This window comes from Lutjanus erythropterus, chromosome 14 (assembly GCF_056507025.1).
Source record: "Lutjanus erythropterus isolate fLutEry1 chromosome 14, fLutEry1.hap2, whole genome shotgun sequence".
NCBI classification, from domain to species: domain Eukaryota; kingdom Metazoa; phylum Chordata; class Actinopteri; order Lutjaniformes; family Lutjanidae; genus Lutjanus; species Lutjanus erythropterus.
Genome location: NC_139330.1, coordinates 87,501 through 105,000, shown reverse-complemented (window position 1 = coordinate 105,000; position 17,500 = coordinate 87,501). Strand labels below are relative to the sequence as shown.

Sequence of the window (17,500 nt, the reverse complement as noted above, 5' to 3'; positions counted from 1 at the left end):
GTCTGTCTCTCTGCCTGTCTGTCCTGCCGGTAGAGTTATGAACGCTTGCAGCGCGACTACGTGAGAGACGACCACGACCGTGAGTTCTCCATCACTGACCTGTCAGTACAAATATTCACCGTCCCGTCGCTGGTGAGTTGAGTCTGACTGTGTTTGTTGGAGGTGAGACATGAATGTTCTTCACTGCAGCTGATCAGAGCTTCATGAACGATCTGCTTCCATCACTTCCAACAGATTTATCATGTGATTCTCAGATGTGATGAAAATGGTTTTAAATCAAATCTTTTTTTTCTTACAACTCACCAACACATCTGCGTACAGAGGAGGGAAGTAACTGAGTACAAATATTTAGTTAGTGAACTTCAGGATAGTTTTCAGGTATCTGAACTTTCTCCTCATGTTTTCTAAACAGACTCGTTACTTTAGTTTGAGTGACTCAGAGGTGAATTATTGATTATTGTTATTTCTCATCATTGTGCGCCGCCTTCAGACATCAAGACTGACTTCAACCTGAACGGACGAAACAATAAGACACAGAAAAGACATCAGAGGACATCAGACAGGACGGACGGGAAGAGACGGAAAAGACATAGAGGACATAACGAAAAGACATAACATGATGAAAATGAAGTGCCAAGACAAAAACCTTTAGAGGACAACGTGTCACTTTTATACTTTGAGGACATTTTCAGAACCTGAACTTTTTCACTGCAGTAAATGAGTTAACTCAATACTTCTACTCCTTTATTTAAAGAGACAGTTCACCCAAAAACAAATGTCCCTCAGTGTCTCCTCCTCCTGTTCTGATGTGAGGATGATGAAGTTCATAAAACTCCTGGAGCTTCAGCAGAAAACTGAACTGCAGACAAATCCAGAACAGCTGAAGTGACCAGTTTGAAAATGTAAAAGAAGAACACAGAACGTCTCCGTGCTGCTCGTGTGATCCAAGTGTCTGTAAGCCGCCACATTAAAATGTGACCCAGAAAGACGCCATTTCCACCATGTTTTTAGTCTAAATGTCAGCTGCAGCCCCTCAGACCTGATCCTCGTGCAGATCTTCACCTGTCCTCACATCAGCACAGGTGTGAGTAGACATGGAGTGAAATTTCATTTTTGGGTGAACTATCACTTTAATCAAGTATCTGTACTTCTACTTGAGTACAGAATGTGTGTACTTTACCACCTCTGACCACTCGTATGTACAAACTATAATGATCGATCATATGAACATATTGATCTCCAGGTAGCTGTGTGACCAGGAGTGTGTGTTCTCGTAATGTCAAAACAATCAAACACTGTTTTTGTCATAAAGAAATACTCCCGTTGTTTCTTTAAAGTTCTACCAGTTTCAAAACCGTGTTGTGTTCACACAGTTCTGTACGTTTCGTGATAAATCATCGGGTGTGTGCGTTTCAGGCCCGGATGCTGATGGTGGAGGAGAACCTGATGACGACCATCATCAGAACGTTTGTGGATCACCTTCGCCACAGAGACCTGCAGGGACGCTTCCAGTTCGACCGCTACACGGCACAGCAGGCCTTCAAGTTCGGACGAGTCCAGAGCCTCATCGGAGACCTCAAGTTAGAACCGGTTCTATTCCTTTATACACCAGTTTATAAACCAGTTATACACCAGTTTATAAACCAGTTATACACCAGTTTATAAACCAGTTATACACCAGTTTATAAACCAGTTATACACCAGTTTATAAACCAGTTATACACCAGTTTTACTGTGTACATCAGTTCCACAAGTAGCAACGTGTTTGTGTGTGTCTCTGTGTGTCTCTGTGTGTCTCTGTGTGTCTCTGTGTGTCTCTGTGTGCGTCTGTGTGTCTCTGTGTGTGTCTCTGTGTGCGTGTGTGTGTGTATGTGTGTGTGTGTGTGTCTCTGTGTGTCTCTGTGTGTCTCTGTGTGCGTCTGTGTGTCTCTGTGTGTCTCTGTGTGTCTCTGTGTGTCTCTGTGTGTGTTTCTGTGTGTGTCTCTGTGTGTCTCTGTGTGTGTCTCTGTGTGTGTCTCTGTGTGTCTCTGTGTGTGTCTGTGTGTCTCTGTGTGTGTGTGTCTGTGTGTGTCTCTGTGTGTGTCTCTGTGTGTGTCTCTGTGTGCGTCTGTGTGTGTCTGTGTGCGTCTGTGTCTCTGTGTGTCTCTGTGTGCGTCTGTGTGTCTCTGTGTGTGTCTCTGTGTGCGTGTGTGTGTGTGTGTCTCTGTGTGTGTCTCTGTGTGCGTGTGTGTGTGTATGTGTGTGTGTGTGTGTGTGTGTCTCTGTGTGTGTCTCTGTGTGTGTGTCTCTGTGTGTGTCTCTGTGTGTGTGTCTCTGTGTGTCTCTGTGTGTCTCTGTGTGTGTGTCTCTGTGTGTCTCTGTGTGTCTCTGTGTGTGTGTGTCTCTGTGTGTGTGTCTCTGTGTGTCTCTGTGTGTGTCTCTGTGTGTCTCTGTGTGTCTGTGTGTGTCTGTGTGTGTGTCTCTGTGTGTCTGTGTGTGTCTGTGTGTGTGTGTCTGTGTGTGTCTCTGTGTGTGTCTCTGTGTGTGTCTGTGTGCGTCTGTGTGTCTCTGTGTGTGTCTGTGTGCGTCTGTGTGTCTCTGTGTGTGTCTGTGTGTGTCTGTGTGTCTCTGTGTGTGTGTGTCTGTGTGTGTCTCTGTGTGTGTCTCTGTGTGCGTCTGTGTGTCTCTGTGTGTCTCTGCAGGTACGTCCTGATCAGTCGTCCCTCTGAGTGGAGCGATCAGCTCAGACTGAAGTTTCTAGAAGGTCTTGATGCTTTTTTGGAGCTGCTCAAGTGTATGCAGGTAAGACACACACCTGGAGACACTCACCTGGACAGGTACAGCCTGTCTGTCTGTCTCTGACCCTGTCTGTCTCTTTAGGGTATGGACCCTGTGGTGAGACAGGTGGGACAGCACATAGAGATGGAGCCTGAGTGGGAGGCTGCGTTCACTCTGCAGATGAAACTGACTCACATCATCTCCATGATCCAGGACTGGTGCTCCACTGATGTCAGTACTACTGTGTACTACTACTGAATACTACTACACTACTACACACAGATACTGCACACAGATACTGCACACAGATACTGCACAGATACTGCACACAGATACTACACACAGATACTACACACAGATACTACACAGATACTACACACAGATACTCCACACAGATACTCCACACAGATACTGCACACAGATACTACACAGATACTACACACAGATACTGCACACAGATACTGCACACAGATACTACACAGATACTACACACAGATACGGCACACAGATACTACACACAGATACTACACACAGATACTGCACACAGATACTACACAGATACTACACACAGATACTGCACACAGATACTGCACACAGATACTACACAGATACTACACACAGATACGGCACACAGATACGGCACACAGATACGGCACACAGATACTACACAGATACTACACACAGATACTGCACACAGATACTACACAGATACGGCACACAGATACGGCACACAGATACTACACAGATACTGCACACAGATACTGCACACAGATACTACACACAGATACTACACAGGTTTGAGCCATAAAATGTGTAATAGTGAATTTTCACTTTGCAGGTGATGAGTGATGAAGTAATGAATGAGAGTGAAGTTACAGTCAGTGAGTTTGCTAATGTTTCACAATAAAAGCCTTGTGAAGAAATGAATGGTTTCTGTTCACTAGAGGGCTTTTAATTTGAAAAAGACAAGTAAGTGGGAAGTTTGTTTTTTAACCGTTTAAGGCGGTAACTTTGAAAAGGGGCGAGGATCAAAAAGATGCAAAAACAATGTAAAAAACAAGATGAAAACAACATAAAAGACACGAGATGAAAACAGTTCAACTGTGTGAAAGACTTAACAAGATGAAGATGACATAAAAGACTTAACAAGATGAAGATGACAAAAGACTTAACAAGATGAAGATGACATAACAAGATGAAGATGACTTAACAAGATGAAGATGACAAAAGACTTAACAAGATGAAGATGACAAAAGACTTAACAAGATGAAGATGACAAAAGACTTAACAAGATGAAGATGACATAAAAGACTTAACAAGATGAAAGCAACGTAACAAAACAGAAGTGACATAATGACGTAATATATGTAACAACATGAAAATGGAATAAACGATGTAACAACGCCGTTAGCTACCTCACTAAGACAGCAAACAGTCAGGGACAGACAAAAGTTATATCTGGTTATAACAGTGTTATAACAGGGTTACAACAGTGTTGTACTGAAATGAGAAAATAATGTTTATTCACCTCCCAGCCACCGTCTCCTCAGGTGTGACGTGTCTGCTACCTGCTGCAGAGTGTCGTGCACACATTAACATCCAGCTGTGTTTTTTCAGGAGCGCGTGCTGATCGAGGCCTACAGGAAGTGTCTGAGCGCGCTCAGTCACTGTCACAGCGGCCTTACAGACGGCGAGCAGCCAATCAGCTTGAGTCTGGCTGGTCACTGCGTGGACACTTTCAGGTACCAGGTGTCTCAGGACAAAGTGTCCATACACCTGCCCGTCTGCAGACTGTTAGCAGGTAAAAACACACACACACACGCACGCACGCACGCACGCACGCACGCACGCACGCACGCACGCACGCACGCACGCACGCACACTTGTTTTTATTGACACTTTCTGGTAAATAGACTAAACAAAACAGACTGAGTGAATAAATGATGAATCCATGAATCATGTGACTGAAAGTGAAGAAATCTTTTCCAGCTGGTGTTTAATTGATCCTCTATAATCTATAATCACTGATTCTACATCAGTTCTGTGCAATAAAAGCATCAAAAGTTGAGTTTCTCAACAGAACGGACACAACATTTTTTAGTTTCCTCCAACTCAACAACTCAAACAACAAAAAGTTAGTCACTGAGTTTTCCACAACAACTTCCTGCTAATGTTTCACAATAAAAGCCTTGTTAAGGAGTAAATAGTTTCTGTCCATTAAAGCACTAGAGGGCTTTTAATTTGAAAAAAGACACAAAGTGTGAAGTTTGTATGATCAATATAAGGCTGTTTACTTAAACAGGACAAACAGGAGTGGATCAAAACAAGGCGACAACTACACAGAAAGATAAAAGATACGACAGATGAAAATTACAAAGAAGACAACAAGATGAAGACGTTTTAAAAGACATAACAAGACAAAAAAGACAAGGCTCGACTTCTTGTACATTTAACCACCTGACCAAAAGAACACAAATGATCACAGCAAAAATCGGGACGACAGTGTTACAACTAAAGGCACATCTGTTTAAATCAGACGACTGAATAAAAAGAATATCACAAACCCACAGAAAGAAAAAGTCCAAATAATTCAAACACAAGTCACAGAAAAATAAAGAGTCCAGAGTTCAACGACAACAAAAAACACGACTGTTCAGGGTTTCAGTAACAACCAACAAAAATGAGAAGCTCAGTTTGTTGAGTTCAGTTTGTCTCCAGACAAATCAAAGAGGAACGTAGTGATTCATCTCCTCTGATAAATCAATAATGGATCTTTGTTTTAGTTCTGGTCAGAGTTCTCTGTTTGAGGTCGATGTAACTCCTACAGCCGGTACAGTCAGTTACAAGTAAAAGTAGTGAAACACCAACACTAAAATGTAATTACTGTCATGATTATTGATTAAATATCCATAAATGCATTTTAATTTGTTAAATTCATAACAGTGATCAGTGGATTATTGATTAATCATTAATGTTTTTACTCCAAACCTGCTGCTGCTTGTTAATTATCTGGGTACAGATTTTGATATGAGGTCGAGGACAGGAAATGGACCGGGATGTTCCTGTATTTGTCTTTTCAAAATAAAATGTGTTTCTAAACCTGTTCTCTCGTCCTCAGGACTCCATGTTCTCCTCAGCAGGACAGAAGTCGCCTCTCGTTTCCCTGAGCAGCTTCCTCTGGTCAGTGAACTGACTGTCTGTTATAAATACTGATGAACTGTTGATAAAATATTGATCATGTATCAGTAATTTTAGCTGACTGCAGCTGCCAAACAGTAAAAACATTTGAATGCTTTTATTGTGAAGCTCACACAGGAAGTATTAGCAGGAAGACTAGCATGTTAGCTCGCTGGTGTTAATGAACGGTTCAGTGGTGTTTGGTGTCTGATCTGCTTCATAAGATCAATAGTATTGATTGATTTTGTGTGTGTGTGTCCATCCGTCCATCTGTCCACCCATCCTCAGGGTGAACTCAGTCCCCCCCTCCTGATCGAACTCCCCCTCCGCTGCCTGGTGCTCTGTGCCCAGGTGCATGCTGGGATGTGGAGGAGGAATGGCTTCTCCCTGATCAACCAGGTGAGTCGATACCTGACGATCAATACTGAAGTGATGAACTGATCAGCTGCTGGGATGATCGGACAGCTTGTCTCTACATGATTCATTGATAAAGTTGTGTGACATCATCAGTTTGTTTTCTGTGACATCATCAGTGTATTTGTTTGTTTCAGATTTATTATTATCACAACGTGAAGTGCAGAGTCGAGATGTTCGACAAAGACATCATCATGCTGCAGGTACGGACACAGCTGACACTTAATCTCTTAACACTGTTAACACATCTATGAACAGTTATTAGCACATCTTAACTCAGTTATGAACACAGCTGACAGTCCTGGAAAATGATTGACAAGAATGAATGAAAAGATCATTTGTAAAAAGTAAAGTTCTGTGTTTACATGTTCATTGTGTAACCTGATGACACCTGTACAGGTGGACTTTAGTCTCTCAGGTTGTTTCTGTTTTCATGTAGGCCGGGGCGTCCATGATGGATCCAAACCACTTCCTGATGATCGTTCTGAGTCGATTCGAACTGTTTCACATTTTCAGCTCCGCAGACTGCAGGAAGAGATACAGAGAGGCCAACAAGGTCAGTACTGACACTACTGACAGTCTGATTCTGTAACAGACTGCAGGGAGAGATACAGAGAGGCCAACAAGGTCAGTACTGACACTACTGACAGTGTGATTCTGTAACAGACTGCAGGAAGAGATACAGAGAGGCCAACAAGGTCAGTACTGACACTACTGACAGTCTGATTCTGTAACAGACTGCAGGAAGAGATACAGAGAGGCCAACAAGGTCAGTACTGACACTACTGACAGTCTGATTCTGTAACAGACTGCAGGGAGAGATACAGAGAGGCCAACAAGGTCAGTACTGACACTACTGACAGTCTGATTCTGTAACAGACTGCAGGGAGAGATACAGAGAGGCCAACAAGGTCAGTACTGACACTACTGACAGTCTGATTCTGTAACAGACTGCAGGGAGAGATACAGAGAGGCCAACAAGGTCAGTACTGACACTACTGACAGTCTGTCTGTGTGTGACAGGATGTGGTCCAGCAGAACAACACTCTGATTGAGGAGATGCTTCACCTCATCATCATGGTTGTCGGTGAGTCTGTCTGTGCTGCTGTAACTTTATTTAAAGGTGCAGTCTGTCAGATTTAGAATGATTTGTTGACATGGATGTATGAAGAATTGGCTCCTCTGCTCCAGAGGCCGCCATGTTTAACCATCATGTTAGCATGCTGGTGCTTAGCATTTAGCTCAGTGTGTGTGTTTGTATGTGTGTGTGTGTGTGTGTGTGTGTGTGTGTGTGTGTGTGTATGTGGTGCAGGTGAGCGGTACGTGTCAGGTGTGGGTCAGGTGGAGGCCTTTGATGAGGTCAGAAGAGAAATCATCCATCAGCTGTCAATCAGACCGATGGCTCACAGCGAGCTGGTGAAGGCGCTGCCAGAGAACGTGAGACACCTACCTGTCTATCTGTTTACCTGTTTACCTGTCTGTCTCTTTACCTGTCTGTTTGTTCACCTGTCTGTCTCTTTACCTGTCTGTTTGTTCACCTGTCTGTTTTGTTTCTACAGGGGAACAAGGAGACGGGTCTGGAGAGAGTCATCGACAGCGTGGCTTCATTCAAGTCAGTCTGCGTCCACTTTAAAAATCACAAGTCCACCTTAAATATATATTCACCTGCAGCACTGACTGCAGTACAGACTGCAGTACAGACTGCAGTACTGACTGGAGTACTGACTGGAGTACTGACTGGAGTACTGACTGGAGTACAGACTGGAGTACTGACTGCAGTACAGACTGGAGTACTGACTGGAGTAAAGACTGCAGTACAGACTGGAGTACTGACTGGAGTACTGACTGCAGTACAGACTGCAGCACTGACTTCAGTACTGACCCCAGTACTGACAGCGGTACAGACTGCAGTACTGACTGTAGTACTTGAATGTAGTACTGACTGTTGAACTGACTGTAGTACTGACTGCAGTACTGACAGCAGTACAGACTGCAGTACTGACTCCAGTACTGACAGCGGTACAGACTGTAGTACTGACTTTTGAACTGACTGTAGTACTGACAGCAGTACAGACTGCAGTACTGACTCCAGTACTGACAGCGGTACAGACTGTTGTACTGACTGTAGTACTTGACTGCAGTACTGACTGCCGTTTTGTGTGTATTTGTACTGTGTTTACAGGAAGCCAGGTGTGACTGGTCGAGGTCTGTATGAACTGCGTCCTGAGTGGAACAAACACTTTAACCTGTACTTTCATCACTACAGCAGAGCTGATCAGTCCAAGGTACATTTACCGATCAGGTTATTGATCAAGTTATAGTCCATTGAGTCGATGATATATGTGTTGTCATGGTAACAGAATAAAATGTATATTGCAGGCTGAAGAGGCTCAGAGAAAGCTGAGGAGACAGAATGGAGAGGACACAGGTAAACACACCTGTCTGTCTCACACCTGATAGAAAGTTTATAATCACACATTGATTATAAATCAGATAACAGTGCAGAGTTACAGGATGTTTTCAGCTGTAAATAGATAATAAAAATAAGATGTGGTGTTAACTGTATTGATCAGTTTGTCATGATGGTAATCTGTGTGTGTGTGTGTGTGTGTGTGTCAGCCCTGCCCCCCCCTCTCCCGCCCCCCCTCTGTCCCCTGTTTGCCAGCCTGGTGAACCTCCTGCAGTGTGACGTGCTGCTGGCTATAGAGGGCGCTGTGCTGCAGTGGGCTGTGGAGCCCAGCGGGGGCGGCTGGACTGAGTCCATGCTGCAGAGGGTAAGACGCACCCAGACCTGAAACAAACAGAACTGAGACAGAGAGGCTTTTATTCTGAAAGTTGGTTAAATAAACATGTTAAACAGACAGTCTGACTTTTATTCTGAAAATCTGCTAAATAAATAGCTGTTGTTTCTTCAGTTCGACCCGGAGGAGCTGCTGTAGTTTCCTGATGAGAAAGAAACTGGTACACACTCAGTGTGTGATGATTGTGTTAACTGTGTACTCTCGCTGTGTACTTTATGTGTACTGTGTGTATACAGGTGCTCCACCTGGTGGGTGTAGCTCTGCTGGAGGAGCAGCAGCAGCTGGAGAACAGCAGCGGAGATGATGACGTCACCTTCAACTACACCTGCAAGATCACACGTCAGTACGCACAAGATATACACAGTACACACACAGTACACACACAGTACACATTCACACAGTACACACACAGCACACACACAGTACACATTCACACAGTACACACACAGTACACACACAGTACACATTCACACAGTACACACACAGTACACACACAGTACACACACAGTACACATTCACACAGTACACACACAGTACACACACAGCACACACACAGTACACATTCACACATTCACACAGTACACACAGTACACACAGTACATACACAGTACACATTCACACAGTACACACACAGTACACACACAGTACACATTCACACAGTACACACAGTACACACACAGTACACATTCACACAGTACACACAGTACACACACAGTACACATTCACACAGTACACACAGTACACACACAGTACACACAGTACACACACAAAGAGGCCATCAGAGAGTAGATGATAATTTATAGAAGAGAAAATTAACTCTGTGTGTGTGTGTGTGTGTGTGTGTGTGTGTGTGTGTGTGTGTGTGCGTGTGTGTGTGCGTGTGTGTGTGCTCTGTGTGCTGTGTGTGTGTGTGTGTGTGTGTGTGTGTGTGTGTGTGTGTGTGTGCTCTGTATGCTGTGTGTGTGTGTGTGTGTGTGTGTGTGTGTCTCTGTGTGTGTGTGTCTCTGTGTGTGTGTGTGTGTGTGTGTGTGTGCTCTGTGTGTGTGTGCTCTGTGTGTGGGTGTGTGTGTGTGTGTGTGCTCTGTGTGTGCGTGCGTGCTCTGTGTGTGTGTGTGGGTGTGTGTGTGTGCTCTGTGTGCTCTGTGTGTGTGTGTGTGTGTGTGTGTGTGTGTGTGTGTGTGTGTGTGTGTGTGTGTGTGCTCTGTGTGTGTGTGTGTGTGTGTGTGTGTGTGTGCGTGTGTGTGTGTGTGTGCGTGTGTGACTGTGTGTGACTGTGTGTGTGTGTGTGGGTGTGTGTGTGTGCGTGCGTGCGTGTGTGTGTGTGTGTGTGTGTGTGTGTGTGTGTGTGTGTAGGTCCAGGTGAAGCTCCCAGTACATCAGGAAGTGTCCTGGCTCTGTTGGAGAGTCTTCAGAACGCTCCTCACCTGGAGGTCCATAAAGACATGATCACCTGGATCCTCAAGGTAACCGCTGATGTCACGCTGATGTCACGCTGATGTCACGCTGATGTCACGCTGATCACTCCATATACCACGAGGCGTTCAGGATAAGATTTGGGGTTTGGAACAGCCACCGTCTGGAACCTGGGAGCAGGATGATCACTCAGAGATGGTTTACAGGACTGAGGACTCATGAGGAACCGGATCAATGTATAGACCTGATCAGAATCAGAGTCGTTTCTGATACTGGTATCAGTATTGGAACAAGTTTAGATAACACACCACATGTGATCAACACTGTGACGTTTGATTGGTGAACATCTGATGGTTCTTTAAGCTGCACTGATCACTTCAGATAAACTATAAACACTGAAGAACGTTAGAGTTTGCCAGTTTTCTTCCAGCTGATCTGTTGCTGCTTTCTGTCTCGTTGGATGAAGATAAATTTAGTTCATAAATCTGTGGCTGTAACATCAGATCATGTGACTGATGGAAACATGATCCTTTCAACTGTACAACAAGAGATTAAAGAATAAATCAACTTTTGAAGTAGAGAAGAACCACAGCACTGATCCTTCTGTGTTCCAGGTCAAAACTCACTTTCAAAAATCTGGTTTTAGTGTTTAATGTCGTTACTGTGTCTGCTTTTGATCTTTGTTAACGACTGTAAAGTGTCTGAGCATCATAAAAAGGACTCTATAGATAAAATGTATCATTGCTTTGTATTTAAATATTATTGGCTGTTAGAGGAAACCGTTCTTAACGTAAAACTGTCAAAGTCTCAAAATCATTTAGTTTATAATCGTTGGTGAAAAATTGTTTGTCTTTCTCATTTTTAAAGTTTCTCTTTCATTAAGTTCATCATTAAAAAAAAAAGCTTTGCTGAACAGTTTCTGTAGATGAAGTGGACTCTGGAGGTGTGGACGGTTTCATGCAGGGCGTCCAGCAGGGCTCCGTCCTCGGGTCACACCTTCTGTCTGTCCTCACAGGGTTTGTCTGTTGTTGATGTAGACGTCTGTCTGTGTGTGCAGATGGTGGCGAATATCAAGACGATGAGAGAACGAACGTCCTCCGCCTCCACCGTCACCATCAGCCAGGGACAAGGACCGGAGGAGGTACGACACACAGACTCAGAGACGAAATGAACGAGCAGTTTGTTGATTGATTACTGATTACCTCCTGACTGTCTCCCTGCAGACGGTGCGAGACAAAGACAAGGCGGAGAGGAAGAGGAAGGCGGAGATGGCTCGGCTCAGGAGGGAGAAGATCATGGCTCAGATGTCTGAGATGCAGAAACATTTTATCAATGAGAACAAAGAACTTTTCCAGCAAAGTCTGGAGGAGCTGGAGGCCTCCACGTCTGCTGCTGCGGAGAACAGGTACACCTGTACACACCTGTCTGCACCTCTTTATACCTGTCTACACACCTGTACACACCTGTCTACTCTAGTTCAGGAAGGAAACACAGTACAGTTGGAGGTTTCTGATCAACTGCCTGTAAGAAATCACTACAGAATATTTAGATCTGCTCCTCCTCCTCTTCCTCTTCCTCCCAGTCCTCCCAGTTCCGAGCCGTCCTGCGTCTCTCAGGTGTGCGTCGGTCCTAGGAGGGTGGGTGGAGCCGAGCGCCGTCAGCTGGTCACGTGCATCCTGTGTCAGGAGGAGCAGGAGGTCAGAGGTCACGGCAGAGCCATGGTGCTGGCAGCATTTGTCCAGAGGTCCACGGTGTTGTCTAAAAATCGCCGCCGCAACCTGCCTGACCCAGGTGGGTGGAGCTTAGCTGTGACATCATCAGCACAACAACCAGCTTGTGTTAGTGACTATTGACTGACCGGAATGTGAATGTATGTTTCAGAGCATCACGACCCTCTGTTCATGCACCCTGACCTGTCTCTGGGGATCCACACCGCCAGCTGTGGACACATCATGCACGCCACCTGCTGGCAGAGGTGAGACACTGCAGGTCACAGCGAACGAGTCAGACCCCACATCAATAATCAATCAATGGTTTTCACTGTTGGACAGGTGAAACTTCATCTAAAGATTGTGTGTGTGTGTGTGTGTGTGTGTGTGTGTGTGTGTGTGTGTTTTCAGGTACTTTGAGGCCGTGCAGCTGAAGGAGCAGCGGCGTCAGCAGCGTCTTCGAGGTCACACCAGCTACGATGTGGAGAACGGAGAGTTCCTGTGTCCGCTGTGCGAGTGTCTGAGCAACACTGTGATCCCCCTGCTACCACACACACACACACCTGACAACAGGTACACACACACACACACACACACACCTGACAACAGGTACACACACACACACACACACACACACACCTGACAACAGGTACACACACACACACACACACACACACACACACACACACACCTGACAACAGGTACACACACACACACACACACACACACACCTGACAACAGGTACACACACACACACACACACACACACCTGACAACAGGTACACACACACACACACACACACACACACACACACCTGACAACAGGTACACACACACACACACACACACCTGACAACAGGTACACACACACACACACACACACACACACACACACACACACACACACACACACCTGACCAGAGGTACACACACACACACACACACACACACACCTGACCAGAGGTACACACACACACACACACACACACACACACACACACACACACACACACACCTGACCAGAGGTACACACACACACACACACACACCTGACCAGAGGTACACACACACACACACACACACCTGACCAGAGGTACACACACACACACACCTGACCACAGGTACACACACACACACACACACACACCTGACCAGAGGTACACACACACACACGCACACACCTGACCACAGGTACACACACACGCACGCACACACCTGACCACAGGTACACACACACACACACACACACACACACACACACACACACACCTGACCACAGGTACACACACACACACACACCTGACCACAGGTACACACACACACACACACACACACACACACACACACACACACACACACACACACACACACCTGACCACAGGTACACACACACACACACACCTGACCACAGGTACACACACACACACACACCTGACCACAGGTACACACAGGGCAGTATAAAGATTGAACAGTAGATCAATAAATCCTGATGGTGTGATTTTTAACACGATCATAAATACAGACGCTTCTCTTTCTGTTAAACTGGCAGCAGTGAGGTTGTGACTTCAGTGTGTGTGTAACATTAAAGTGTGCAACGTTAACGAGTGTGTGTGTAACATTAAAGTGTGCAACGTTAACGAGTGTGTGTGTAACATTAAAGTGTGCAACGTTAACGAGTGTGTGTGTAACTAACTCACCTGATTCTCTCTCTCTGTTTTCTCTCAGTGTCGATCATCCCAGTCTGGAGGTGTGGCTTAAAACAACTCATCAGCAGATAGCAGCACTACACTCCGCCCACAAGAAGCAGTCTGATGGTCAGTCACCTGTCAATCATTTCATCTGTGTGTGTATGATGAGTCATGTGACTTACAGGTGATGTGTGTGTAGCGAAGATGTAATCTGTGTGTATGTGTGTGTGTGTTCCAGGTGAAGCAGAAGGGGCGGAGCCTGTTGTTCCTGAAGGATTCAGAGTGGACTTCACTCCTCAGTGAGTTCAGCTTTTTTTATTGATCCTGATCAAAAACCTGCTGTCAGTCATTGGATGAGTTGATTTTAATAATTGATCATAACAGCTGTTCTGCTCTGTTATAAACACGACTCTGTGATCTAAGTCTTTATTTTTAAAACGAGCTGACATCTGAATGTTTCTGACACTAAATATATTTGACTTCAGTCTGTCTCATTATTGATTACTGTCAGTATAAAATCTGTGTAAATCTAAAGAGATTTATTTGTGGGCTGCATCAGCATTATTTCAGATTCGCTCACTGAACTTAAGAACTCTTTGATACGAGTCGTTATTTTAGCCAACAGAGTCGACGGTCATCAGCTGGAATCTGTTTCTGTTCACGTCTCTGGAATCAAACTGATGATCACTGATCACTGCAAACTGCACATGTGCCAACATAGCAACAGTAACTAAGGAGGGCGGGGTTTAGGGTCAGTTGTAACAACTTTGGTCCTCTGATGTCTCATCTAGCGCCATCATCAGGTCAAGATCTGAAAGTGTTCAATACTTAAGTTTATGACCAAACACCTGCAGAACTACAAATATTCCCATCAGCCACAGCTGCACTTCTAATTAACTAATGTTATCATTAGCATGTTAGCATGCTGATATTAGCATTTAGCTTACAGAGTTACAGCCATGACACGAGTGTTCACCTGAAAGTGCAGTCTCTGACTCTGATCACTCTGAAACACCTGTGTGAGAACACACCTGTATGATGTCACTGTGATCCTCAGGAACCCGTTCTCCAACAGCATCAGTGAGATGATCAACACCTTTAGCATGTCCACCTACAAGGTGGGACTGAAGGTGAACCCCAATGAACAGGACCCCAGAGTCCCCGTCCTGATGTGGTCCACCTGTGCCTACACCATCCAGAGTATAGGTACACACACATTTGACACACACCTGACAGGTACACACACACCTGACACACACCTGACAGGTACACACACATTTGACACACACCTAACAGGTACACACACATTTGACACACACCTGACAGGTACACACACATTTGACACACACACTGAACAGGTATACACACACCTGACACACATCTGAAAGTGAAAAAGCACACACAAACACACCTGACACACACCTGATAGGTACACACACCTGACAGGTACACACACACACCTGACACACACTGAACACGTACACACACACACTGAACAGGTATACACACACCTGACACACATCTGACAGGTACACACACACACACCTGACACACACACCTGTTAGATACACACACCTGACACACACCTGACAGGTACACACACACACCTGACACACACTGAACACGTACACACACACACACTGAACAGGTATACACACACCTGACACACATCTGACAAGTACACACACACACACGTGACACACATCTGACAGGTACACACACACACACACCTGACACACACACCTGTTAGATACACACATCTGACACACACCTGACAGGTACACACACACACCCACCATCCAGAGTATAGGTACACACACACCTGAGTGTTGGTGGTGACAGTGTGTTTGTTTGCAGAGCGCCTCCTGATGGACGAGGAGAAGCCGTTGTTTGGAAGTTTACCTTGTCGACAGGTAACACACACTCTGTACAGAGCAGGTAGAGAGAGAGATGGGCCATCTGATTGGACAAGAGGGCAGGGGGTGGGGTTTATAAAAGATTTAAAGCAGCATAAAGACCAGCAGAGCAGGTAAAACTCAGGTGTTTCACCTGACGCTGTGTGTGTGTGTGTGTGTGTGTGTGTGTGTGTGTGTGTGTGTGTGTGTGTGTGTGTGTGTTACAGGACGACTGTCTGAGCTCTCTCACCAGGTTCAGTTCAGCCTGTTGGACTGCAGCTCCAGTGACGACAACACACACACACTTCATCAGACTGCTCGCAGGTACACACACACACACACACACACACACACACACACACGCACACACACACACACACACTTCATCAGACTGCTCGCAGGTACACACACACACACACACACACACACACGCACACACACACACACACACACACACACACTTCATGTTTAGACACAAACAGTGATTAATGAACAGTGTATATGTTTGTAATAAGTGTGTGTGTGTGTGTGTGTGTGTGTTGTAGCCCTGGTTCCAGACTCGCAGGTGGAAAATACTCTGTGTATCCTGGACATCGACATGTTTCACCTGCTGGTCAGTTTCATCACTTTATACTCCGTCTACATCCAGTCTGAATCCAATAATCCATTTACTGTCAATGTGAATCCAGTTTGAATCCAGTTTGAATCCAGTTTGAATCCAGTTTGTCTCTCTGCAGGTCTACAGTGTTTTGTCCTACAGTTCAGTTCACAGTCTGGACCAATCAGGACGGAGAGTGGTCGACTCAGCTCACCTCCACCTGCTTCACCTGGTCACTGTGGCTCACCTGGTTCAGGTTCTGCTCACCTCCACCACAGGTGACACACACACACGCACACAAACAAAACACACATTCATACGTACTGCAGGTGTTCTTTGTGTTTCTCACCTGTCTGTTTCTCTATGTGTGTGTGTGTGTGTGTGTGTGTGTGTGTGTGTGTGTGTGTGTGTGTGTGTGTGTGTGTGTGTGTAGAGGAGGTGTGTATGGATCAGGACGGTGTTGGATCAGAGGAGGAGGAGCTCACCTGTCAGCTCTACAGCACACTGAGGAAACACCTGGGCAGGTGAGCACACACACTGTGAATTTAATCAATACATTCAATCAGATTTAAAAATCAAATATTTAATAATTTGATCAATATAGATGATATTGATTTATGTTAAATAAATAAACAGCATAGTCTTCATAATTATGATCAGGGCTGCAAACTGTAAACTCTGTCCTTAATCAATCATTGGTAAAGTTATTGATTTATCAATATATTGATTAATCATCCACACAAAATCATAAAAATGTTTAAAATTTACCCAACAACCCCTCAATCAAAGTTCTGTTTCCACAGCAACATGTTCCACGTTCTCTGACAGTGTTACATACACCCAGAGAAATAAAGCTGATAACCAGAACCATACAGGGTTCTTCAGCTCGTCCCCATAGAACCATTTTTGCTTCCTGTTAGAATTTTTTTATAAAAGTTCACAGAATCCTTGACAAACTCTTTTTTTCAAAAAGGGTTCTCCAGAAGCAGATAGTTCTGGGTAGAACCACAACCCTTCAGGAAGAACCCTTTTGGAACCCGTATTTCTA

General features: G+C 45.0%; 1 protein-coding gene across 2 annotated transcripts in view; it reads left to right on the top strand.

Annotated features, from left to right (window-relative positions):
* ubr2 (ubiquitin protein ligase E3 component n-recognin 2) overlaps positions 1-17,500 on the top strand; it is a 32,623-nt gene that overhangs the window by 8,872 nt on the left and 6,251 nt on the right. Inside the window, exons 12-41 of one of the 2 annotated variants that reach the window (XM_084735291.1) lie at positions 34-132; positions 1,417-1,580; positions 2,682-2,781; positions 2,860-2,988; positions 4,375-4,558; positions 5,876-5,937; positions 6,223-6,333; positions 6,486-6,551; positions 6,788-6,904; positions 7,372-7,435; positions 7,661-7,785; positions 7,908-7,960; positions 8,531-8,633; positions 8,728-8,776; positions 8,968-9,122; positions 9,386-9,488; positions 10,503-10,612; positions 11,620-11,703; positions 11,786-11,967; positions 12,145-12,353; positions 12,444-12,537; positions 12,683-12,844; positions 13,997-14,085; positions 14,198-14,258; positions 15,017-15,165; positions 15,817-15,872; positions 16,082-16,178; positions 16,400-16,467; positions 16,592-16,730; positions 16,886-16,976. In XM_084735291.1, coding sequence (XP_084591417.1) covers positions 34-132; positions 1,417-1,580; positions 2,682-2,781; positions 2,860-2,988; positions 4,375-4,558; positions 5,876-5,937; positions 6,223-6,333; positions 6,486-6,551; positions 6,788-6,904; positions 7,372-7,435; positions 7,661-7,785; positions 7,908-7,960; positions 8,531-8,633; positions 8,728-8,776; positions 8,968-9,122; positions 9,386-9,488; positions 10,503-10,612; positions 11,620-11,703; positions 11,786-11,967; positions 12,145-12,353; positions 12,444-12,537; positions 12,683-12,844; positions 13,997-14,085; positions 14,198-14,258; positions 15,017-15,165; positions 15,817-15,872; positions 16,082-16,178; positions 16,400-16,467; positions 16,592-16,730; positions 16,886-16,976 — 3,275 coding nt within the window. The remainder of the gene's footprint in view (positions 1-33; positions 133-1,416; positions 1,581-2,681; positions 2,782-2,859; positions 2,989-4,374; positions 4,559-5,875; positions 5,938-6,222; positions 6,334-6,485; positions 6,552-6,787; positions 6,905-7,371; positions 7,436-7,660; positions 7,786-7,907; positions 7,961-8,530; positions 8,634-8,727; positions 8,777-8,967; positions 9,123-9,385; positions 9,489-10,502; positions 10,613-11,619; positions 11,704-11,785; positions 11,968-12,144; positions 12,354-12,443; positions 12,538-12,682; positions 12,845-13,996; positions 14,086-14,197; positions 14,259-15,016; positions 15,166-15,816; positions 15,873-16,081; positions 16,179-16,399; positions 16,468-16,591; positions 16,731-16,885; positions 16,977-17,500) is intronic. The other variant, XM_084735292.1, reaches the window with a different exon arrangement.